This window comes from Marmota marmota, unplaced genomic scaffold (genome assembly GCF_001458135.2).
Source record: "Marmota marmota marmota unplaced genomic scaffold, marMar, whole genome shotgun sequence".
Taxonomy (NCBI): Eukaryota; Metazoa; Chordata; class Mammalia; order Rodentia; family Sciuridae; genus Marmota; species Marmota marmota.
The window spans coordinates 2,912,902-2,937,978 of record NW_026000221.1 but is presented as its reverse complement, the minus strand read 5'-3'; the positions used below and the strand labels follow the sequence as shown (position 1 = coordinate 2,937,978).

Genomic DNA, 25,077 nt, shown 5'->3' with positions numbered 1-25,077 from the left:
CCATCTACACTGGCAATAGTGGTGAATGACTCATAGTGAGATCTCAAATCACAACTTCATCAAAGTTAGTCATCATTATTTTATGTCCAAATAAAAATGCATGGCGTGGCTGGGGCTGTAGCTCAGTGGTAGAGCACTTGCCTAGCACGTGTGGGGCACTGGGTTCAATCCTTAGCACCACATAAAAGTAAACAAATAAAATAAAGCATGCTGTCCATCTACAACTAAAAAAAATTTTTTTAAATGCATTGCCACCATACCATTGGTTAGGTTCAAGGTCACAAACTAAAATAATAATGAATTTACACTAATTCTTCTTTTTAATTCAGTAGCAATAGTTGGAGCAATAAATATCCTTGACCAGGTCAAGCTATCACTTCTGATAAATGAACAAGAGAGTCCTCTTCTAGAAAGCAGCAGTATTTCCCAGGTGCTCCATGGTCTGGAAGGTATGGCCCAGGACCCTTGGCAGGTAACCACAGGAAAGGGCTGAATCAGAGATTTGCTAACTCAATTAAAATAAAATTGTGGACCAATTTTAGTTTGGAAAATTTTTAGAAGGTAGCTCTTGGAAATTTGCACAAGAAAAGTCTCTGGACTTGCATGTCAGTTGTCCAAGGACCCCGGGGAAGGTCACAGGATGCTAGAAGCTCACATGGACCACTGTCTCCAACCTCTTCCTCAGGGCTTGGTTTCAGGGCACATGTGTGTGTGAAAGGACTGACATAAAATTTATCTTCTTCTAAAGTAAAGGTACTTTATTCCTCTATCTAGAAATTTTTATTCTGTAATGATGGAAATATAAATCAAATTTTGGTCATATCTCATGAGTGCTTTGCCATTGAGACCATTTTTTATAGCCTTCCTTAAATCAAAGGCATATTATCTTTTTCTGTGATAAGAATGAATTATATACCTCAAAAACTCAGGAGGCCTGGGATTCTTTTCTTTTCCCAAATTCAACTAGGGCTAGCTTACACCCAACACCAAAACTGGCAGGACGGTTAAGGTCAGTGGAATTGGCTCCCACCTGCTCCTCACCTCCACAAGGAGTGAAGGAGCCCACACGGTGCTAAAAGAAGCCCCCTGCAGGCCCCTGCCTCATCGACTCGTCCCTGCCATTGCTCCTTTGACCATATGTCATGGCCATCTGGCTTCATTGCTCACTGGCCTGGCTGGGCCAGAAGGTCCCTGGAGGCATGTGCCCCTGTAGGTAACTTTGCCTTTGGGGGGCGGGGGGAGGATCCGACTTTGATGCTGCTGTGTTCTGAGCATATGTATTTTTTTACCCTTCCTGGGGCAGCAAACTTCCTGGTGATACAGAGACCCAGGGCCTGAGACCCTATGTACCTTGGCATTGTTTCCCAGGAGCATCTGTTCTGGGTGGGTTCCAGCACTGAGGCCTCCCTCCCAAAGCATTGCACGCTTAGTATTTAGCAAAGGTCGGCCCTATCTGATGCTTGGGCCAGAGGCTTGAGATACTAAAAGGAACTCCAAAGTCATGGTCCCACCTACAGCACTGGTCTAAGAGGCTACGGGGGCATCCAGTGATGTGGTGGTGTGGACTCCAGCACAAAGCTGGCCATCATCACCTCCTTGGTTTGGGTTTGGTTTGGATTTTTGAGCAGCCCAGTGTATGGAGAGCAGTGATTTGGATCATGGTCTCTGATTGCCTCGTGGTTGCATTGCACTGGGAACTTCCTGTGCAAAGGTGAAGGTCAAGATGACCCAGCTGCTCTGGTGATGCTGGCCCGAGGAGGCTCCAGGCAAAGCAGCAGAGCTGTATCAGTCGGGACCTTGAGCTCAGGCACCAACCCTCAGGGACTGAGAATTCGGAGCCTAACAAGATGACCCTAATATTTCACCAGTCCTGCGTCCTTCAGATGGCCTGTTTTATTGAACCATTCCCACAAATAACCTTTTGATGAAACCTATATTAAAAACATGCTGAGCTAGCTCTGGGTCACGGCTCCTCCACCAGAGGTCGGGGCTCCCCTGGCCCCAGCTTTTTCTCTAAGTGTGTCTGTCTGTCTTTTTTTCACCCCACACCCCCAACCCATCACTAGTGTTTTCCTGAATTAATGGCCATGGCTGAGAGATGAGAGGGCCACAGCACCGGCGGACCCCTTGCATCACTTTCCCAGGACATAACCAGCTGGAAGCTCTCCTTTAGTGCCTGTTCTAAGACTCCAGCCATTTTCTAAGGACCTGAATGGTCTGAAATAGGCAGACGCTGTAACAGAAAGAGCCCTGCGTTAGAGGCTGACGGGGATTCCCATTCCTGCTCAGTTGCTATTGTTGCCCAGCCCTCTGCAGGGGACTCCACCTCATTGGGTCTTTGCTTCCTTATCTATAAAAGTAGGGTCAAGGAGTGGCCTGTCCACCTTCTTGGCTTTTGTGATCATCCAAAGAGAATTTTGGCAAATGGCACTTTACTAAAACCTGTGTTGTTCAAGTGCATTTATTCAAGGCAAATAGTTATCATTCCTGAGTTTATTAGCCTGTCCTGATATGACTCCGGATCCTGACAGTGCTGGGCCTGCCAACCGTAGGCATCCGTGGCCTGCAGCCAGGTCTGCTGCAGGAGATCACCGGTGCCCACACAGAGCCAAGAATGACCAATACTGGCATCAAGTCCAGAACACAGGATAATACTTGCTCTTATCAATTGATTTAAAAAACAAATGATGTGCCATCACTGGGCCACTACACAGTGAATTTTACAATGGCGTACATTACAGTATAATATACTGTATGTATGTTACGATGGTAATGGTAAATAATTATTGTATTTACCTTCATTGGTCCCTGGTAGCCATGTGGGACTATATTTTGAAAAGGACTCAGTCAGAGCTCAAGGACTTGTTTTGAACTGCATGGCTATATGCCTGGCCTCTCCATAAAATTCCTCCCTCCACTCCTGGGCTGCCAGTGTCCCAGCCCTCACTTCCTGTTGGCAGCCTGGAGCCTACATGAGAGGCAAGAAGGCCCAGACTGTACAATCCTGGGTTATCTCCAGGTTGTGTCTCTTGTCATGCTTCAAGGGTTGCTGCCTTTCCAGAATCTTCCTTCTTTAGAAGTTGAATGGAACAACTCATGTCACCTCAGGGATCTACCATTGGCAGATACTGCCCTGTATTGGGAATGACTTAAGAAACCTTCTGTTCCTCCTGGAGGCCAGCCTGCCTGGAGAAGAGTGCTTTTCTCAGTGGCCACCCATCTTCATGGAAGCCATAAAATCATGTTGCCAAAGAGAAAAACTGAGGCACTCAGGACCTCAGAGACATAACTCATAACCATCTCAGCTGGGAGTCTCTGAGGATTTAGGGAAACCAGAGAAATGGTTTTGCCCCCTTTTGTCCCCATGTAGATCCTTGGGCTTAAATGGTTTTGTGTTCTATAACAGATTTAATGATGTCACCTGCTTAGAGCCACCCTCAGCAGGCCCTCTCTGCCACTCATCATTCAGTACAACTTATCTCCTCTTGGCATGTCCAGAAAGGAGGGCCTTCTACTCCACAAATCCTGGGCACTCTGTTCCCATTCTCCATTCAGGTCATCTTCCATATGGCAAAGCCCGTTCTCCTGATGTCACTCAACTCCCTTCCTCTTGCCCTCAAAGATCTCTGATTTTTTTCTTTTTTCCTCTTTCCTTTTTCTCTCCCAACTTGGAAAAGAGATTTCCTTCTCTGCCCCTTTGTCTCTGTACCCTGCTTTGCAATTGTCCCCTCTTTACCTAACCCCCCCATACTTCAGTGATACCAGCATCTCAGGGCTCTGTTCCTAGGGGCCATGATGTTGCATGGCCTGGGATCAATCTCTGCCTCACCTTCGAACAGCCAGGTAGGCATCAACTAGTTGAACAACTCAAGCCTCCAAGTCTCCACCCATAAAATAAAGGTACTGATTGCGCCTATTTCAGAGTTACTGTGGGGTTTTCATGACGGAACATGCATTAGCACAGAGTACAGGCTCAATGATGAGTGAGCTCACGTTAGAGTTGTTGTTACTCTAATTCCTCTGAAATCCTTTCCCGAGACTTCTCATCATGGCCATCTTCCTCGACAGCTCACTTGGCATTGGCATCTGACGCCATGACTTCAACTGTCAGTTCTAGGCCTAGCACAGCTCTGCCAGCACCTGCAGCCTGACGCTTGCAGCTGCAATCCCGCAGGCACCTCACCCAACACAAACTCAGCCAGACTGTTGTGTTCCTCCAGCCAGGCTGCAAAACATCAGCATCAACAATAAGCATTTTCTGATCACAACTCCAGGCTCAGCACTGTCATACGCACGTCATCGGCCACCAAATTCCCTGTGGGGAAGACCTCCTGTCCTGATCGATGCCCGATTTTGAAATCCTGGGTCAATTTTGACCTGCTCCTCTCCTGCGGGTTCCTCATGCTTGGCTTGTTTGTTCTACACCATCCAGGCCTTTGATCAGCTGCCACTCTACCCCATGCCCCTGGCCCTGGGCTGGGGCAGCACCTCCACGCCCACCTCCGCTATTCCCACCACCCTCCCACGCCTTCTGAAGGCCAAATCCATCTTCCTGCAGTGTAGCTCCGGGTCAGTCATTCTGGTGTCCTAGGTGTATCTAGGTGTATCTGCTGCCATGCAATCTCAGCCCATCCTTGGCTAAGAAACCCAAGCTCTTCCCAGCTCTCTCTGTGTCCCATCCACATCCCCTACTCTCCCTGTACTATGTAATTAAACACCTCCCTAATCATGCATTTTCCTGCCAGTGAAATCATGCTCTACACTGCTGCCCCAATATGAAAGACCCTTCATCCTGAAACCCCACCTCTAAATCCTTCCTAGCACTTGAAAATCTCAACCATAGCTGTTTCCTTTTTGGTTCCTTCCTGATCGTAGAGTCAAAGTTGAGGGTTCCAGAGCCTTCCAGGGGGCCCTTTTCATTTCTGTACACATCTGGTTCCCCATTGGATTAGGGGCTCCCCCAGGCAAGGCTGTGCACCCAGCACCTCTGCTTTACCCACCCCACCTGGCTCAGCACAGGAGCTCAGCAAGTGCTCATGAATGAAGGATTCTAAGAGCGAATTCCAACAGGTGTGTCACACAGCCCCTTGCCTCCTGCTGGGCCTGGTGAAGTCCTCAGGACAGTCAGCAAGTAGTTAAACCAGAGTCCTCTGATCCTCTGAGATCTGGCCTCCTGTTTTGTGACAGTCTTGTGACATGCATTTTAATTAGGACTCTAATGAAAACACAGACCTGAGAGTGAATGTTACTGGCCATCAGCCCTGAGGGTGGGAATTGGCCTGGACAGCAAGGAAACTGCAGGCCCCAGGACCTGGACCCGACTTTTAGCTTAGGCCGAGCAGAGCACCTAGTTAGGCTCACATCCCGCAGAAGGTCATGATAATGTTAAAAGAGAGGGTTTCTGTACTTTTATAGGCATATTCGACTGAACCCAGGTCAGCCCTCACTGCCTACCAAGTGGCAGAAGCCCCAGGAGAATACTCTGGTGAGCTGGAAGAGTTTGCACGAGGATCACTCAACCATTGTTGAGTGTGCAATGACAGTCAGTGCCAAGTAGAAATTCCCTTTAAATCTCAGCAACTGCTGGTATGATTTGCTAAAGCCCTTCTGAATAACAATTTCACAATCTTAAAAGTGACCACACCCTTCCCATGAAACAAAGAGCCCATGCATGTAGGGAAATAACCCTCAATGAAGGCAATTCTTTATAAACAAACTTGCTGATCACATCACTGTTTTGGGGAGAAGACAAACTGTAATAAATGTTCACCAGTAGGAAGATTGTTAAATAATACATTTACTGGGCTGGGGTTATGTCTCAGGGGTAGAGCCTAGCATGTGTGAGGCACTGGGTTCGAGCCTCAGCACCACATAAAAATAAATAAAATAAAGGTATTGTGTCCATCTACAACTAAAAAAAAAAAAAGTGGGATTTTCCCCCACATATACACAAAATAATACATTTGCTAATAGTATAGCTAACAGTACAGTTAATTCATGTTTTCAATATGCCAGACATTATGCCAAAATGTTCACATTTGATACATCATCCCTATGCATCCCAGCCAGGAAGCGGCTACGGTGGTGAGTGTGCTTGCTTTACAGATGAGGAAACTGAGGCTTGGCGATGTTAGGTGAGTCGTCCAGTTTCTAGGCATTGGTGGAGGCAGTATTAGAAGCAGGTGGTTAACTCCAGAAACTCAATTCTTACCATGTGATACTGGCCCTCCAGTGTGTGTGCGTGCGTGTGTGTGTGTGTGTGTGTGAATATTGCACATTGACTTTAAGTTTTACCCATTGATTTTCAGTACTTTTCATAACAAAATATGTTGAGTTCAAAAGGAAATAAAATTGTCTATAGGGCATGAGTAGAACCTCTTGCCATCACTAGCTTAAGTATATAGAATCGGAAAAAGAAGCATATTAATGTGGTGACAGTGTGCATCCACTTCTGGGCTGTATTTGGGAGATAAGCATTTCCTCTCTCTCCTTTTGATGCTCTGTAGTTTGTAAATTCTCAGCGAAATCATGCTCTACACTGTTGCCCCAGTATGAAAGACCCTGGGTCACTACCCATAGACACCCAGGAACAAGTCACTAACTCTCTCTTTGCCAGCCCCCAGCCAGATGAACTGGGCTCTCGCCCCAATGTGGCCTCTGGTCTACTTGTTGCGTGTCTCAAAGCAGAGAAGCCAAGGCCTTTGGCACCTGGCTTCAGTACTTACTGACCGTCACATCACATGGTCATTATCCTGGACCTGGACTGGCAATTTGGGGGTAAAATCACAAGCCAAGAAAGATTCCACAAGCTGTGCCCAAGGCTGCTGGAAATGCCCTTGACAGCAAAGTCACCACCCAGAGAAGGGTGACCCAGAGCAGAGACCATTTGTTTTCAGCTGGCCCCAGCCTCATTCACATAGCTTTGGGGTACACTGTGTTCCGTTTGTGTTTATTGTCACTTTTAATTGAATCACCTGACAATTTCCAACTGAAGCGCCTCACAGGATCATCAGAGGCTCCATGATTGTCAGGTGGAGCACTGACAGCCATGCCCTCGGGTGGATGTGGGCCACAGTCTCCACCACTTGTGACTGCCTCCCGGACACCTCATCTGTCACCCTGTGCCTGAGCTGCTGCTGTCTTTCAAACAGCAGAGGGAGGCAGACCATGGAATATGCCCTGTGTTCATGTTTCAATCAAAAGAGGAAATCTGATAGGAGGGCCACGGGTCTCAACAAAAAGAGAAGAGGGCAGCTTCCCTGGGTACCTCTGGCTCACTGATGTGACCTCCCTGGTCCTAGCTGGTCTTTGAGTTTTCTACTTCTGGCCAAGAGGGTTCCTGAGAAAGAAGTTCAAGAGACCACATCCTTCCTCATTTTCTGGAGCGATTCCTGGCCAAAATGACCGCCTCCTATTCCTGTCAGCCTCCTACCCCTTCTCAGTGGCTGATACTGCCAGGCACCTGCAGTCACCAGAGGGCTTGGTGTCCACACAGCCAAGGGACACTTAGAGGGACAAGATGCAGGTGAGGAAGGGGGGGGGCTGCTCTCAGGAGCACTGGAGCCTCATCCCTGAGCCTCTTGCAGCATCTGGACCCCAAAGAGCTTTTTGACTTAAGGAGAGGTTTCCTCTCATCAGAGACTAAGGCATTTCTAGAGAAGAGAGGGCAGACAAAACAGCCAGTGTGGGGGCTGACTCTGCTTACCATGTTCTTCATCGCTCTACATCTTTGCTTTCACTCCTGGGGACAGGACCACATCAGCAAATTTGAAACATTCCTCCAAGGTATAGGCCTTCAATCAAACTAAGTTGACTACTTCAAGTAGATAAAGGTGAGGATCTGCCTGTTCCATGTCGCCCTGGTGGCCCCACATACTGAAGGCGACTGTGCACACTGGCTGATGAGACACATCCTCGGGGCAGCCATGCCTCAGGCCCTCCACCTGTCCCGACAGGGAACATCAGCTTCCTGTTCTGTGCAGGTGTGGGCCCTCTTCTGGACATCACCTGGCAGGGGGCTGGGTATTGAGTCGGGATGTTCCTGAGTGAGTTTTGGGGGCTTCAGTTGTGACACAGGGGTTAACCCCAGCCTCTATGAGCAGAGGGGTCATATGGAGGACATTCAGGAGGCTTCCAGGGAGAGGGGATTTATCCAGAGAGGGACCTCAGGTCCAGCCCTTCCTCCACACAGAAAGGGAGACAGAGGCCCAGGAAGGGTTTTATCCTGCCTGGGGAGACTGAAAATTAGTGGAAGATCTAAGAAGGAAAGCTCGAGGTACTGAAGTCTATCTTCTACGATGCCCAGCTTGTCTCTCCACCAGAGCTGACACTCAGGACTCTGCACACCAAGCACCTTCTGTTTTTTCCTCCCATGACACTCACTCGCCAGAACACGAAGCTCTAATGGCTCTGAGGGCCAGGAGCCAGGGAGGGTGGGAGAGGATGGGCAGGTGTGTGGAGCAGGCAATGCTAAGACCAGCAGCTTGGTAGTAGGATGGATAGGGGTATGAGTCCCAGCTCAGCCCAGGGACAGCGTCATGAGGCTGAGAGCTGTGCGGCCACACGGGCTCCATGCTTGGGTTAGCGGTAAAATTCCTAACTATTTTTTTTGCTGTTGCTTTTAACAATCAGTCCTTGCATTTTCATTTGACATTGGGTGCTGTCAAATAATGTAGCTGGTCTTTGCTCGCCGTCACTAAGTGTTCTTGAGAAACAGTTTTCTCTGGGAACTTCAGTTTTCTCATCTGTAAAACAGAGGTAATGGTAGCACCTGGCTCACGGAACTGTCACAAAGATGAATTAAGTGAACACATGCAGAGCTCTCAGCAGGTACCTGCCATATAACCTGTCATGTACTAAAGACTTGACTTATGACAGTTACTACTACAGCTAGAGTAATGAGAACACACATGGAGGAAGAGCCAGAGGCAGGGTGTGTGCACGTGTGTGTGTGCACGTGTGTGTGTATGTGTGTGTGTCTGTGCATATGTGTGTGAGGTTCCTGTCTCTGGCAATTAGGGTGCAGCACATGTGGTCAGGATTATTGGATTATTGGATTCTGTACAGTGGCCTTTTAGAACATCTCTAGAACATGACATGATAACATGAGTGTCCTGCTCAATAACAAGGATGTTAAAAACACCATCCCAGATTCAGCCACCCAGGAAAGAGTCAAGGTCCCCAGACACCAGCTTCCCCTTCCCTGGCCTCTTACCTTCCCGAAATGGCTGTGTTTGCATCTGCAGCCGGATCTTGATGAGGTCCACAGGCCCGCCCAGCCCAACAGAGACCATGCCAGCCACCATGCTGGCTAGGAGCAGGTCAGACAGGCTGTGGCGAGGACTGGTCTCGGGCTCCCCGCAGCGGTGTTGGCTGAGGAACCGCTGTGTGTTACTGAAGACCCCAAACACCACTGAGTTGTAGACAGCGATGCTGGCCAGGGGGAAGGACATGCCCTTGAAGAAGCCGAACACCTGTGGTGAGACCCAGTGAGGGAAGCATGAGGCCCAGGGATGCGGCCAGGCCCCCTGCAGGCCACACTGCCCTGGCCTCTGATAAGCCACTGTGTCGGTGAAGAGCCTTGAAGAGGAACCTGATGGGACAGGAGAGGGCTGCTGAAACTCAGGGGCAGGCATGCCTGCCGCTGGAGAGAAATCACTTCTTTTAATTTTTTATTTTTTGGAGGGTACTGGGGATTGGACTCAGGGAGAATTGACCACTGAGCCACATCCCCAGCCCTATTTTGTATTTTATTTAGAGACAGGGTCTCACTGAGTTGCTCAGCACCTCACTGTTGCTGAGGCTGGCTTTGAACTCTCGATCCTCCTGCCTCAGCCTCCCGAGAAACTGGGATTATAGGCGTGAGCCACTGCAACCAGCTGAGAAACCACTTCTGCACAATGTTTTGTCTCCTGTGTGGTGGTCTCCAGGCCACCTGCTGCTTCAGTGGCAATGTCTGGGGCTGGCCCATGGGACACCTAGGGAGAAGTGGCTAACCACCATACATATCTCCTTATTTGACCCTCAAAGCATTTTCTGGTTACTTCCCATGTGCCAGGCCCTAGGGGACAATAAGAAATAGTTTTCACCCTCACTGAGCTCACGGTCTAGGGACAGGGCAGTTGAGGGCAAGGGCAAGGGACAGACAAATTGACAGGCAATTACAGTGCAATTCACTAAGCCCTTGGTGAGGGTTTCTTCAGGGGTACGTGGGTCAACCTGCAGATGAGGGCCCTGAGCATGAATGTCTCCTGACAGAAGTGGCTGAAGAGGGAAGCCCCGGAAGGACACAAGAGCAGCCCTATGCCTGCACAGGGGGCTGAGGAGAGGTGCTGCAGGCTGGGGTCAAGGTCTTTTCTCTACTGCATTCTCAATGAGCACTGCACATGGGCTCTGAGGAAACCCAGAAAATTCCATAGGCCCTTGGAGGAGTCAGGGCAACACCCAGATGCCAAAATAAAAATGTTCTAGGAATGTTCTAAAAAGCCACTGTACAAAATCCAGGTTGTGCACTAATCCAATAATCCTGACCACATATGCTGCACCCTAATTGCCAAAGACAGGAACCTCACACACATATGCACGCGCGCGCGCGCGCACACACACACACACACACACACACACTGCTTCTGGCTTTTCCTCCATAACAAGGTCCTTCAGATAACTTTGGACGCTGCTTAGCCAGGAGCTGTGGTACTTCAGAGAAACCACCTACAGTCCCCATCAAAGCCCCAGAACTGGGACACTGGCTGGTGGACTCTGTGGGAATGGGTGCCAAAATGGAGACAGACCCAAGGGCTGACTTTCAGGGGACTTGGGGATCACACCACATTACCCTGGAACACCAAGTACTAGGTTTGCAGTGCTTGCCCTGATTTCAAAGCAGCCAATCGGGAGAGTTAAATCACACTGATGCAAGATGCCCTTTGTCTGTGGACAATGTCACAGTATTGTAGGAGGCTCCCAAGCCCTAGTGTACTAGAAAAGAGCAGTCACCATAGATCACATTTTCTGGGACTCAAGGAAAATCTGCAGGAATATCACAGAGCTTGTGCTGACTTTCTGTTTCTTTTTTCGTTTTCCTTTTTTTTGAACTTTATATAATTTCTTTATTTGTTCTTTTTAGTATGTGACAGTACAGTGTGTCTTGTCATATTATACATACATGGAGTATAACTTATTCTAATTAGGATCCCGTTCTTGTGGTGGTACATGATGTGATGTTTCACTGTATTCATTTTAAATATATTCATTTCACTTTGAATTTTCAAACTTATTTTAAATCTCTCAAAGAGGGGCCTTAGAATATCACATGGTAATTCTCAAGAAGGAAGCTGATGTGTCTTACAAAACTTTAGCCAGTTTTTCTTTTTAAAATTTTTATTAGTACCTTATAGTCATACATGATATTGGGGTTCATTGTGACATAATTAGAGATGCATGGAATATAACTTTCTCAGTACTTCCACTTTCCATCGTTTTCTCCTTTCCCCTGCCCCCTTTCCTCTATCCTATCAATCTTTCTTCTATTTATTTATATTTCTTTTTAAAGGAGTGCATTACAGATGTACACAAAGGTGAGATTCACTGTGGCATATTCACATATGTACATAGGATAGTTGGGTCATTTCTTTCTATCATTCTTCCCTTTTCCCATCCTCCCTCCCTCCCTCTCAATCTCCTTCCTCTACTCCCCTGATCAGAAAAGCTTGGGTCACATGGTGAGCTCAGTGTCCCCAGGCACACCGGGATACATACCTGTGGGCACATGGTTTCCCTGCCACTCATTCCAACTCAAAAACTGACAGGCCACCTTGTTTATGCAGGAATTTTCCACACTGCGGTTTTATATTCCTCAGATTTCTCCAGAGAGGTTACACAGAACCAGGTTTTTCCCCAATAATATTGTAGTAGGTGACAGGATAAGTTAGGGTAACATGTAATATGTGGGGTAAGAAGAGAAGGAAAAATCAGGCCAAGGTGATGAGCGGAATGAGTGGCCTCTTGCCTTACACACTGGTGTGGGAGCCATGACCTGGGCCCCAGCCCATGAGACCCTGGCAGGGATCCCTCCTCCCAGGGGGCGGGGGGGACACTTACACTCTCTCTCTTGTACATGGTACGGATGCAGCTGAAGGTGTTCCCGTAGCCCACGCCAGCCTGCAGGCGAGTCTGTGGAGACAGACAAGGACACGGGTCATATGAAATCAATCGCATCCCCATAGCCCCAAAAGATGCCCAGAGGAAGAAGACCCTGCCCAAAGTGACCCAGTCAGGAGCCAGGCCTGGCCAGCCTGTGCTCTGTCTTCTGCAGGCACTGTCCTGTTCTAATGTCCCACTCAGTCCTGCTCAGTGCAGCAGAGCTTGCTTTGCCTCCAAGAAGGACCATGGCCAGTCAGCTGTGCAAAAATTATGGCTGCTGAAGTATGGTCTCTGCCGACTGAGTACAAATATCCAACTGCGGCTCTCTCCTATCAGCCTCTGTCCATCGTTCCCACACCTCACACATCCCTGGGAGACCTGCTCTTCTTGCCTCCAGAATCACCACCCTGTCCTCACTCCTTCATCTCTCACCTGGACGAAGGCCTGGCCTTCCCTCTTCCTGTCTCTTTGCACAATCATTCTGATCATGTTCAAACATCAACGTCACTCTGGTTAAAGCTGTTCAGTGGACTCCCACCAAACTTAAAATAAATACTACACTCTGCCTGTACCTAGAGAAACCTCGGGTAGAAGGTAGAGGACACCTGAGCTTGCCCCTTACCCCACAGGCCATTTCCTGTCCATGCCTTGGCCTCCATGCCCACCACACACACATTCCCAATCTCTGGAGCAGCCAATCTCTCCCACCTCTAGACTTTTCTCTGACTGTTCCCTCCCCTTCAAAGACTCTTCCTCCAGCTCCTGTTCTCTTGGGTCTGACCTTAGCAATGGCCTTATCTGCTTGTTTACATAGGGTTTATGTTGGATTACCCGAATAAGGCAGGGCCATCTGTCTACCTTCCCCTTTTGTCCCCAGAGTTGAGCACAGCCTTGGCACAATGGCTGCTCTGCACTGGCTAACTGAGGGGCTGAATGGTGAAGGCATGGTGTCCTCTAAGGAAGGCTGGCTTTGGTGACCAGGGACAGCAAATGACAAACAGAGGGTCTGAGGAAGCCCACAAAATTCCCCAGATCACCTCCTACCCTGGTCTCAGAGGATTTCACTTCTTTAAAGATGCGTAGCTTATTAAATGGTTTGGCGGTAACCATGGCATGCTACACCCATGCAGGAAGGGAGCTGTGAGAGCCACAAAGGAGGAGATGCTGGCCCTGTTCCCACAGCACCCAGGCACACTGAGGAGCTAAGACCCAGGGAAGATGGAGACTCTTCACAAAAACTGCTTGAGCTCACCACCAAGGCAAGTAGAGAGGACCCAGGAGGAACACTCATCCTCACGGTGGTGGTCCCCTAAGTGATGCTTTGGGGCATGGAACTTTTCTCCATTTCCAACTTTCCTACAATAAGCGAGGGAGACTTTCATTATCTTTAGCTTATATGGTTTTAAAGATGATTTTAAGTATACAACTAATATGGAATGAATACAATCTCTCAATTAAAAAGTTTTAATATCACAGATAAAGGTGAAACCTCCTTTGGCCCACTCTCTCTCCCTCTGCCCCTCCCAGGAGCAATAATCATGATGAGTAGCATGGCCAAAGGTTTGATTGGCATCCATCTATTTTTATAAACACATGTAGCCATAGGAAATAAGCAGGAAAGGGTATCACATTGTTCATAAGTATTACTTTCATAATCAGGGAAGGGAAATGTATTTATTGACTCCTTCAATCAATATTTGTTGAGTGTCTGCAGCAAAGGAGTCTGTTCCAACTTCAGGAAATTCTCAATAGAGATGACCAAGTCTCTGACCTCATGGAACTTACTAGGGCTGGAAAAAATAGTCAATAAAAAATAATTCAAAGGTAAATATGTATGTTCAATGGTGATATGCTAAGGAGACAAATAAACCACAGATAGGAAAGGCCGGGTGGTGATGAAGAAACTCACTTCTAAATTGTGTGGCAAGAGGGACACCGGGAAGAAAGAGCAAGATGGAAACTGGGTTGTCATGTTCTCCTTGTTAAGCAGAGGTCTACCTTAGGATGGGGTGTCCCCAATGAGGACAATGATGACTTGATGTAGACCTTTCTCTATGTCCCACATAAAGCAGGTTTGAGATCCTACGCTGTCTCGTTGTCCCTGGATAACGAATCCACCCAATGATAGGGTCCCCAGAAGGATCAAGTTTCCACTAAAGTTGAGAATTCATACTACTTAAGAAAATGGTACATGGAGGGACTTGAACCAGAGCAGAACCCAGGCCATAGAATAATTTCAAAGCCATGGAACAAAGGTCTTCCTAGCATGTTGAGCTCAGCATGGCCCTGAGGCAAGTGGCAAAGCCCATGGCCCTAGGATCACCGGTTACAGCAGGAGCTGGCATTTAGTATGCACCAATTACACACATGGCATCTCGTAGAAGTCACCTCACTGAATCCCACCCATGCCGAGAGGCAAGATATCACCCACATTTTCCAGATGAAGAAAGCTGACTCTCTGTATTAATTTCCTATTGCTTTGGAAGTGGCTGAAGCAACACAGGTTTAGTCTTATACAATTCTAGATGCCAAAAATCTCAGCTTCGTGACACTGAGGAGCCAGCGGCTAGCTCCTCCACCAGTGGCCAGGCAGACAGAGGAAGGAGCCTTGACCTAGGACTGCAGCTCAAGTCCCGGCAGCTGGACTCTTCCACAGGTGGGCCCTGGACCTCAGGCAAGTCACTCATCTGCCTCTCCACACCCTCCCATGTCTTTCCATCAGGTTGGGGCCATCTTGCTGGTCACTCTTTCTTCAGAATCTCCATGAACAATGTTCATGACAGCCTTAGCAAGGAGGTACTGTGTGCAGATTTTACAGACAAGAAAACCAGGTTCCAAGGAAGCTAAGTGCTGTTCCCCGGGGTTACGGGAGTTGGTGGGAAGGTTGGGACTGAACTTCCAGTTCTTTAAACTTGCCCAGATCTTTCTCAGTGACAGGTACTCCAGAGAAAATGTCAACCAGAGGGAAGGAAGGTAGTTCCAGGTTGAACAAAGGACAGTGGGACACCTCAAGGACAAGACCTGAAAGTCAGTCACATGAGCCCCATTGCCAGTCTGGTGCCTGGGCAGCAGGTTCTCAGGCTGGTCACAGACTAGCTTAAAAAGAGTCCCCCTGAGGTGCAGGGGCAGAATGGAGAAAAGGAAGGGGCCCCCAAACTTTCTAGGTGATAAGTGGACAGGTTTGCATCTAAGCACAGACAGGGAGAGGACTCACTCCCCTGAGGTTCTTAATCCAATGACTGACATCCATAGAAAGGAGACGGAGACTGGTCACACAGTCGTCCACAGGAAAAGACCATGTGAAGACAGAGATTAGCACGATGCAGTCATGACCCAGGAGCGCCAGGACCGCCAACATGGAAGCCAGAAGAGAGTCCTGGGACTCCCTCAGAGCCTCCGGAAGGGACCAACAACTTAGTTTGAGCTTCCTCAAAATTTTTTCAAATTTTTGTTGTTTTAAGCCAACCAATTTGCAGGAAAGTGGAATAATTGCCTAAGGAAGCTAAGATAAGCACCAGATTTTTTACATTTAAGTCTCTCACACCCTGTGCAACAACAATTTGTTACCAACTCACTTTTCTCAAGTCAGCCTAGAGAAATAGCAGCCCTTTCCCTTGCTCTGACACACAGAGGTAGATACTTGACAAGTTGCTCCATGGTCAGGTGACTGGGGAAGCCACTCTGGACAATGACTGCCCATCTTTTGAGGTGTCCCCGTGATCCAAAGAGAAATTTATACACACCATTTAAGTTTGACGTTTTTAAACACATGTCTCCAAATTTGGTTAAAACCCAGCTACCTATTTTCACACAATGTCATAACTGAGAAAAAACTTCATCTATATAGAATGATGTTGATAAAAATAGTAGCTACCAATTTGAAATGTCTGCTGGGTACCAGGAGCAACACACTTGCCTTATATTTAAACCAGGGATTTGGGTCCTAACAGAAGGCTATGCAGACAGGAAATGGCAAAAAGTAGGGTTCAAACCCAGAGCCTGCGTGGTTCTAAAACCTGTGCTCTTCAGGCTCAGCCCTGCTGCCTGCCAGTGATCACCTTGTCAATTGGCTTGTCAATTGGGACAGACTAGGGAGAGTTAGGCAAGTTGGAAAGGATGGGGAGGTCAGGGAAAGCCTTTTCTTCCTAAAGTCATCAAGAATGGCATCTGAGTCTTCAAAGTCTCCATAAGGCCCAGTCCAGGAGAGCCCCCTGCACTGGGCTAAGATCCTGGATAGCCGTTTATTTAGCTGTCTCAAGACAGTGCCTTGCTCTGAACTAAGCTGTGCTCTGAACAGGGCAGAGTTGGAACTACTGGCTAGGAAACTCAGCCTTCTCGCTGTGATGCACTCTTGGGATACCTGGCCTGCCCTAGGGAGACCAGAGAGAACCCAGTGGGCATCCACAGATATCACAGAGGTGTGGAGGACCCTCCAGAGGGCTTGGCTTGGCTTGGCTTGGCTCCGGAGAGTCCTGGGGGCTTTACATTTGGGCAGCAGGTCTCAGCCTTGAGATGCTGGTCAGTCCACTTCAGACCTGAACTTACTCCAGAGCCCTCCTGGTGGACTCTGGGAGCCAGGGCCTGGGTGTGCAGGGCTGATGGGAAGAACGGACACCCTGGCTGACCTGCCACCATGCAGTCCTGCATGTGCAAGGACAATGGTCACAAAACATCCACCTCTGTGGGCCTGCAACCTCTTCCTTCTCTGGCCCCCTGAAAGATGGACCCCAGCAGCCATTGTGCCCAGAAAAGGGAATGGGGAGGCTGAACAGGCAGAGCCCCTGGGATAGCCCCCTCCTTGGCATCTGAAGCAGCCCTCACCCTCTTCTACATAAGCCTTTCTACCAGCTTGTGCCTCTGTCAAAGCACTCTGACCTCCGTTTTCTGTGTGTGGCTTTTTGTATCATTTGACCACCTCCCCTTCAGAAAAGCCATCTTGACCCCCCCCAATATAGAGAAGCCCCTAGTGACTCCTTCTCATCACCTTGCGTTATTTTCTCCCTGGCACCTACAACAGCCTACAAATGCCTTGTGCATATATCATGTTCCCTTGTCCCCTATGAATGTTTGTCCCCTCACTTGCCTCCCTCACTGCTAAATCATCAGACTTAGTGGTCAGCTAATGGCTCCTGCAGTCGGGGACTGGATGGGTGGACAAGTGCCCAGTCTCCCTCCCTCAGTGTCTCCAGTTGGCTCCATTGGCACCTTCCCCTTGTGACATACCCCCCCGCCGGCCCACCCATATACAATAGCAAAGCTCCTGACACAGTCCTCCCAGCCTCCCTGCATGGCTTTCTCTCAGGCACTCAAACAAGTGCTTGGCAAAGGAGTGCTTCGAACAAACCAGACTCTTTATCCTCTTCAATGCAAGAGGCTCCTTCCTCGTCCACCCTCTCATGAGGGTGGGCAGCAAAGGTCTAGGCCCTCCTTGGAGCAAACATTCTTCTTAGCCTGAGACTGGCTGCTGATTCTGCTCAGTTGGTAGGCCTCGAAGCTTCCCCCTGGCCTCAGCGATAGTTGTAGGGCCCTCTGAATCCCGGCCACAGAATCCCATGATGCCCTAGCATGTATTCCACACATTACAGCCTCACTCCAGGCTGCTTTTCGCTTCCCTGGGGAAGCGAAACCTGGGACTCCCCACTGAAGTCTAAGGACCTACCATCCTGCAGTCCTGAATGTGCAAAGACAATGGCCACAAAACGTCCACCTCTGTGGACCTGCAGCCTCCTCTTCCTCTGGCCCCCTGAAAGATGGACCCCAGGAGCCCATCTTTCCCAGCTATTGTGTCCAGGAAAGGGACTGGGGAGGCTGGACAGGCAGAGCCCCTGGGATGACCCCATCCTCGGCATCTATCTGCAGCAGCCCCCACCCCCTTCAGAAAAGCCACCTTGACCCCCAGGCCTCCTGATCCCAACTCCAGTTCCTCTGGGTCCCTCTGCTCTGAACACCCAGGCAGATGGGAGAATACATAGACCTTGGCAGCCTCAACCGAAACAGCAGAGGACCTCAGCTGACCATGGACAAGGTATGGCCTCGAGGATGGTTTCCAAAATGGGGGGCATCTCCAGAGCCCAGTTCTGACCACTTTGGCCAGGAGTATTGGGGGCGCTGTTCCTCCGGGGGCCAAGCCCACAGCGACCTGACTGGTGGTTTTGAAAAAGTGGCTCTGGGCCATTGTCCTTCATTCAGAAAAACTATATTGGGTCCCAGTCTGTTCCAGGGGCTCTAAATGTAAAGAAACACTGACCAGTGAGGTAGGCTTACTGGAGGCCAAGTCCACTTTGGGACTTTGAGTCCCAGCCCTAATGCAGCCCCTCTCTAAAGTCTGGTTCCTGCCTTTTATCTCTCTCATTGTGTCTACAATGGAAAGCTTGTACTGCTTGGCTCACTGCCACAAGTGCCCACTGTCCAGCACTGGCCCTGCCTGCCATCCTCTTGGTAGAGGCTATTAGCCAGTGTTCTGTTACCCCCGCCCCCATCAGCTCATGAGAATCTGCAGGCAGGGATGGAACATTCACACCCTGCTTTTCTATGTATATTAAGACAAGTAGGATGATCTTCCAGTTGAGAAGAGACTAGGCCTGAGCTCTGACCTCAGAGGGGCCCATTATCATACAGGGAGGAAGATAGTGAGAAAGGAAATTGTAGCACAACCCAGGGAGATCTGGAAGTCAGGAGTGAGAAGACATTATGTATGGCCACGTTCCCAGGTGACCGAGTCCTGTTCACCTCTGGGGACAGAAGACAGGGGTAGGGTGGGGTCAAAGAGCACTCTTTTGTAGCATTTCACTCCTCAGATTTGAACTTATGTGACCTAAGGCAAGCACCGTCCCCTGTCAGAGATAAATCCCAATGTCAGAATGGCCCTGCTATCTCTAGAGTCTTCACATCCTTTATGCCTGGTCAAGTTACAATGGCTCCCACTTCCAACTAGGTCCAAGGTGCTAACCTGACATTCAAGTTCTCTGAAGATTGAGTGCTGACCTGCTTTACCTGGATTCTGACCCAAAGCTGCACCAGGAACCTGACATATCAGCCAAACTGGCCATCTGGCCTTTCCCAAGCATGGATCCTGACATCTCTATCTCAGTGCCTTTTAGACCCATGCTGTCCCCTGTGCCTGGTACATCTTTCCTAATTATCTGAAATTCAACCTTACATTTTGGGCTCAATTGCAACCTCACATTTGAAGCCTTTCTTGATTGTTCAGCTGTAGAGGGACTTGGAGGAGGATATTGGCCATTGTCCTGTCCTCTATTCATCAACTCATGAGAACCTGAGGCAGGGATGGGACATTCACAGGAACAAATTCACCATCAAGTAGAAAGGGGAGAGCCATTCCAAACCAGGACTTCTGGCACCCCCAGACCTCTGAGCTGGAAGCAGAGAGCCTTCCCTGAACCAGAGAATCTCAGGAGAATCAGAAAGAGTGAGCACAGACCAGAGGCTCCAAGATGTAATGGGAAACATGGGAACTGTACCTTGACTGTGTCCAAAGGGTGGCCAACAATGACACTGGCTGCACCTGTGGATCAAAGAATAATATATGGTCACTCATACCTTGGACTCCTGTTTGTATCAGCTGGCTCTTGGAACAGGACAGAGGACTCAGGTATATGGGTTCACTCATTCAGTCGATGATCAGTTGCTACAGAGCTTCCAATGTACACTAGTCCAAGTACCAAGGAAGGCAGAGAAAATGGAGCCAACCTAAATCTTGACTTAAACACCTCAGAGAAGGAAAATAAGGTGCTGAGAAAATGACATGCATATGCAGAAGAATGGATTTAGTTCCCTACCTCATATCATACAAAATATTAATTCAAAATAGATCAAAAATCTAAACGGGAGAGCTAAAACAATAAAACACTTAAACTAAAACATAGGGGAAAAAAAACTCCATGACCTGGGATTTGCAATGGACTCTTAAGTATAATACCAAAAGCACAAGCAACAAAAGAAAAAATATAAACAGGGTTTCACAAAAATGCGAAGCTTTTGTGCATCAAAAAACATTCTCAAGAAAGTGAAGACAACTTGCAGAATGGAGGGAAATATTGGCAAATCATATATGTGATAAGGGTCTAGTATCCAGAATATATAAACTCTGACAACTAAGAAAATTATGGGTAAAAGGTCTTGAATAAACACTTCTTTAAAGAAGATATACAAATGGCCCAGAAAGACATGAAGAGATGTTCAACATTTAGGGAAATGCAAGTCAAAATCACAATGACATTCCCTTGTATACCTGATAGGAAAATAATAAGTGTTGGCAAGGATGTAGGAAATTGGAAGTCTTGTATGTTGTTGGTGGGAATGTGAATGGGTGCAACCATTGTGGAAAACAGTTGGATGATTCCTTAAAATAAATTAAACATCAAATTATATAATTACTACACAACCCAGAAATTCTATTTCTAGAGATATATCCAAGAACCAAAAACTAGTACATATTAATGCAGGTTCATGTCAGTATCATTTACAAAAGCCCAATGTCCACCAACCAATGAATCAAGAGTGGTATGTCCATTCATACAATGGAATATTATTTAGCTATAAATAGGAATGAAGTACTGAACATGCTACAATATGGATGAACCTCAAAAAACACATGCTAAGTGAAATACATCAGACACAAAGGCATAATAATTTCCACTTATGCGAATTATCTAGAACAGGTAAATTTGTAAAGAAAAAAAAGCAGATTAGTGGGTTTACAGGGCTGTGGGCAGGGGAGATGGGAGTGGCTGTTTAATGGGTACAGGACTTTCTTTGTCTATGTTAAAAAGTAAACTGAAGCACAATAAAATTTTAAAGCATTTGTTGAGCAAACAAACATTTATGAATTGGACAACTGCAAGGAAGGAGTGGTTCAGAAGCTCCACACACAAGAGAATGACAGAGGAAGCTTCTAGATACAGAGATGCAGCAGGGAAATCATGATCATGTGAGCTCTAATGATGGGATGCAGACTCAATAAATGCATCGTTAAGTGGTTTCATCTTTGGGCAAACACCAGGGTGTACTTACACAAACCTGGATCCTGGAGGGTACAGCCTACTGCACACCTAGCTACGTGGCATGGCCACCATCAACTACATGGTCCATCATTGACCACGATGAGACTTAGGATGTGCAGCACATGACTGTATTTGATTGGTTACACAGGTGCTGTCTTAGGTAAGTCCTGTTGGAAAGTCCCTAGTTATATAAGTTAGCTGATTACTTCTGAGTCATCAAGCATCAATTCTGCTTTTCTTTAATATAAGAATTTACAAGAAATAGCCCAAGGCGTTTTACTCATGTTTGCAAATTAAGCAATGTTAAGGTCTCTGTTTGAGACCTCACTAACTTTGTCTGCCCAGGGATTCTTCAGGTCTGTCCTGATTTACTTTAATCATCATGAGGAAAATGGTTTAGAACTAGATAAAGGTGATGGTTTCACAGGATTGTAAGGGTACAAAAAATGCCACTGAATTGCACACTTTCAAATGGCTAATTTTACATTATGTGAATTTCAACTCAAAAAGCAAGGGGGTGAAGAGAAAACCCAGCAACTTTTAAGTTATCTATAGATTATTCAACTTTTCTTTGTTTCATTTTATTTGAAGGGGTTGGGGTCAGGCACTGGAGATTGAACCCAGGGGCACTTTACCACTGAGCCACATCCCCTGTCCATTTTTTTTTTTTTTTGAGAGGGCCTCAGTAAGTCACTAAGGCTGGCCTCAAACTTGTGATCCTTCTGCCTTAGCCTTCCGAGTAGCTGGGATTACAGGTATGCACCATAGATATTGTCACTTTTGAATGATGTTCTTTTAAAGATCCAAAGGTGATACAATGGACCTTTTCATTAAAAAAAAAAACAAAAACAAACAAAAAAAAAAACCTGTCTTCACAGAGGCCTGTACCATTCTGGGAAGAGCAAGGCCACCTAGATAAAGAAGCCCTTGTGGAAGCTGGTGACTGAGATTCAAACAGGAGCTGTTCTTCCAAAATAAATTTTCCAGTCCAGTGACTTAAGAGACAATGGCTCTGCCAGCAGAAGTGATTTAACCAAGTCAGCTAAGTCAGGGCCCTGGAATATTCTGTATTTACAGGGACAGAGAATTTAGCTAATCCTTTGGTCCAGATCTTCCTGTCCTCTCTCACCTCATCCTTATCCCTGAACTGGGCAGTGGCACAGAAGTGATGGTCGGTGGAGGTCAGAAGAAAGCCTGGAGCCTTCAGTCCCACTTTGCAGGACCCCTCCCAGCAAGGTGGAAGGAGCTCTGGTCCTCAGGCTGGGAGGCAAGTCCCCCAGAACCAGTGCTGGCTTCCCTCTGCCTTGAGCACAGTTCAGCTCTGGTCTTGGGTCAGTGTCTCCCTGCTCACACTCATCAGCCCACCCATCTGGAAAGCAAGAGGTGCCAGATTTTTTTAAAATGAGATTTGGGGGTCAGTAGTTTCCAGATCTTGGGATCTCAAAGACTTATATAACTCCAAATAAAACGTGGAGGTTGTTATGGGGAAATTTTTCCGTACAAGGTTGTTAACAAAGACAACAAGTATAGACAAGTCTGGGAGTTACCACCCTGGCAGTCAGACCCTGGTGCCCAGTTGTCTGGGTCAGAATACCAGTGCCCATGTTAGATGCATGGCCTCAGGATTTCTTTGTACCTCCAATCTGTAAAATGAGAATGTAATAGTACCCACTTCATTTAGGGTTATTAGTAAAGAAATATGTATGAACAAATGCAAGACACCCCACTTTTCAGGATTTAGCTGCTATGAAAGATCCAGGAAAGGCAAATTTACAGAAGGCAAATTAGTGGTTGTCTAGGGGGAGGAAGGGAAGCAAAGCTCAGCTGTTAATGGACTTGAGAGATCTTCCTGGGGGTTGACAATGCTCAATAACTCATTTATAGTGACGGTTGCACCACTTGGTAAAGTTGCTAAAAATCATTCAATTGTACACTTGAAATGAATTTTATGATAGGTAAAATTAACTTCAATAAGCTTTGCATAAACCTCAGTAAAGTTACACCTAGTAAGCATTCATGTGACTACCTTCACCATCATTTCAGGCAGGCAAAAACAAATAAACAAACAAAACAAAACAAAAATAAGGGCAATCTCAGAATTGTCTTATCAGAGGTCTGGGTTCCTCTGCCTCAGCCCACCCTCCAGGGCAGTTCTCAAACCCAGCCATCTGCAACTCTACTGAAAACTAAAGGGGCCATACAGGGAGGGGTCTCCCCTCTCTGTCTACCCCTCCAAGTGGTTGAAGGACTGTTCAAAGAGGGCTTGGGTATGTCAAATGGGCCTCTGGCTGGTCAATTTAGGAGAGGCAATTCTCAGCCCCACCCACAGGCTCCTGTGCCAACAGAACTGGGTGCTGTGGAAAAAGCTACCTCTGTCCAGGAAGGTGTGTGCAGGACCAGTTGCCAGCCACCAGGGAAAACATCAGAGGCCTGCTAGGTGGGAGGGGAGGACCTGGAGTCTTATCTGGTTTGTTGATCTTTTTATTTAGTGCCCCTCCTTTGGGGGAGGGGCTGAATTTAACAGCATCTCTTTTAATTTTTTTATATTTTTAAAAGCATCTCTTTTAATTTTTTATATTTTTTAACAGCATCTCTTTTAATCTTGGGCCGGTCAAAATAAAGGTAATTTTTTTTTTACAATCAACAAGGTCCATCAAACGTCTACACTTACTCCCTCATACTTGAGAAAGGAGGAATACAGGCATTTTAAAAGGAGAAGCAAGGAAATTGGATGCACCTCTGGCCCAAGCAACCCACCTGAGGTCCAGCAGAGCAGCTCAGGGAGTGATGGCGAAGGGACCAGTAGGCCCAATAGTGCTAGGAAGGACCTTGAAGGAGCGCATTGGCTGAAGGCTGACCACTGCTGAGAACAGGAAGGGTTCCTGCCAGCTGTTACTGAGCACCTGCAACCTGGAGCTCCCCTCCCTGCGCTCTGCTCCTTCCAATCCGGGCTCCCCCTAGAGCCAGCCGGACCTTGCAACCCCTCACCATCCCGCGTCCAGGATTCAGGGGCCAAGCGCCAACTCGCAGCCAAGTTCCTGCTAGCCACGTCCCCAGATTCAGGTGCAAACCCGTCACTGAAGGGTGGGTGCCCGCCAGGGAGGCTCCATTGGCTGTGAGCTCTACGGACTGCTTAATCATTACCAGATCAAACTCCTCGGATCCTAAGGTTGAAGCAAATCAGCTCAGGGTCAATCATGAAATCAGAGGAGTTCCACTGAGTAGCCAGACCACCCGAGAGGACTCGAGGGCTTCGAACCAGGGACGGTCCCCGCACCAAGGCGTCGCGGCAGCCACAGCGCGTGAAGGAAGGTGCGGGGGGCAAAGTTTCCAAAGCCAGAGGACTTGGTGCAGTGCGGGTAGCTCACGCTCCGGTCCGCGAGTGTCCCCTCGGCACTCACCTCCGATCCAGCCCGCGGCAAAGTCTTCCAACTGGAAGCTGCTCATGGCTGCTATAGCGCCGCTCGCCCTCCCAGAGCCAGGGCAGTGCTCACTCAGTGCCTGCAGGACATGGCCCGCGGGGGCCAAGTGCTCTGATCAAAGTGGGAGTCTGGAGCCCTCTGCGGGTTTTACTCCTAACCCGGCGTCCAAGTCACCCGCTGCGCAGGCTGCCGGCTCACCTCTCTAAGTGCTCCCGGGCCGCTGACATCACGCCCCCAGTGGACCTTAAAGGCGCAGCACTCAGGCAGGATGAGGGTGCGCACTGCAAGTCCCAGGTCCAAAGAAGCAAGGGCCACCAAATGGAATTCCCTTAGCCCTCCCTACTTCTAGTCATCCTCTCCCTTGCCAAGTGCAGAGCCTCAACGCCTTTGAGGTGAAAGTGCTCGCCTTAGCCTGAAATAGATCACATTGCCTCTGACACTGGAAATGACTTGAGGGATATTTTTGCAAAGTTCAAGGGAGGGAAGTTTTA

General features: G+C 48.0%; 1 protein-coding gene across 3 annotated transcripts in view; it reads right to left on the bottom strand.

The window, feature by feature from the left end:
• Slc25a48 (solute carrier family 25 member 48) overlaps positions 1 to 24,809 on the bottom strand; it is a 40,667-nt gene extending 15,858 nt beyond the window's left edge. The window contains exons 1-4 of one of the 3 annotated variants that reach the window (XM_048791976.1): positions 24,566 to 24,809; positions 19,623 to 19,666; positions 12,100 to 12,171; positions 9,215 to 9,473 (exon numbers count right to left, since the gene is read on the bottom strand). In XM_048791976.1, the coding sequence (XP_048647933.1) occupies positions 9,215 to 9,473; positions 12,100 to 12,171; positions 19,623 to 19,666; positions 24,566 to 24,611 (421 nt within the window). In that variant the 5' untranslated portion in view covers positions 24,612 to 24,809. The remainder of the gene's footprint in view (positions 1 to 9,214; positions 9,474 to 12,099; positions 12,172 to 19,622; positions 19,667 to 24,565) is intronic. The other 2 variants (XM_048791975.1, XM_015488585.2) reach the window with 2 other exon arrangements.
• Between the last annotated feature and the right edge of the window lie 268 nt (positions 24,810 to 25,077).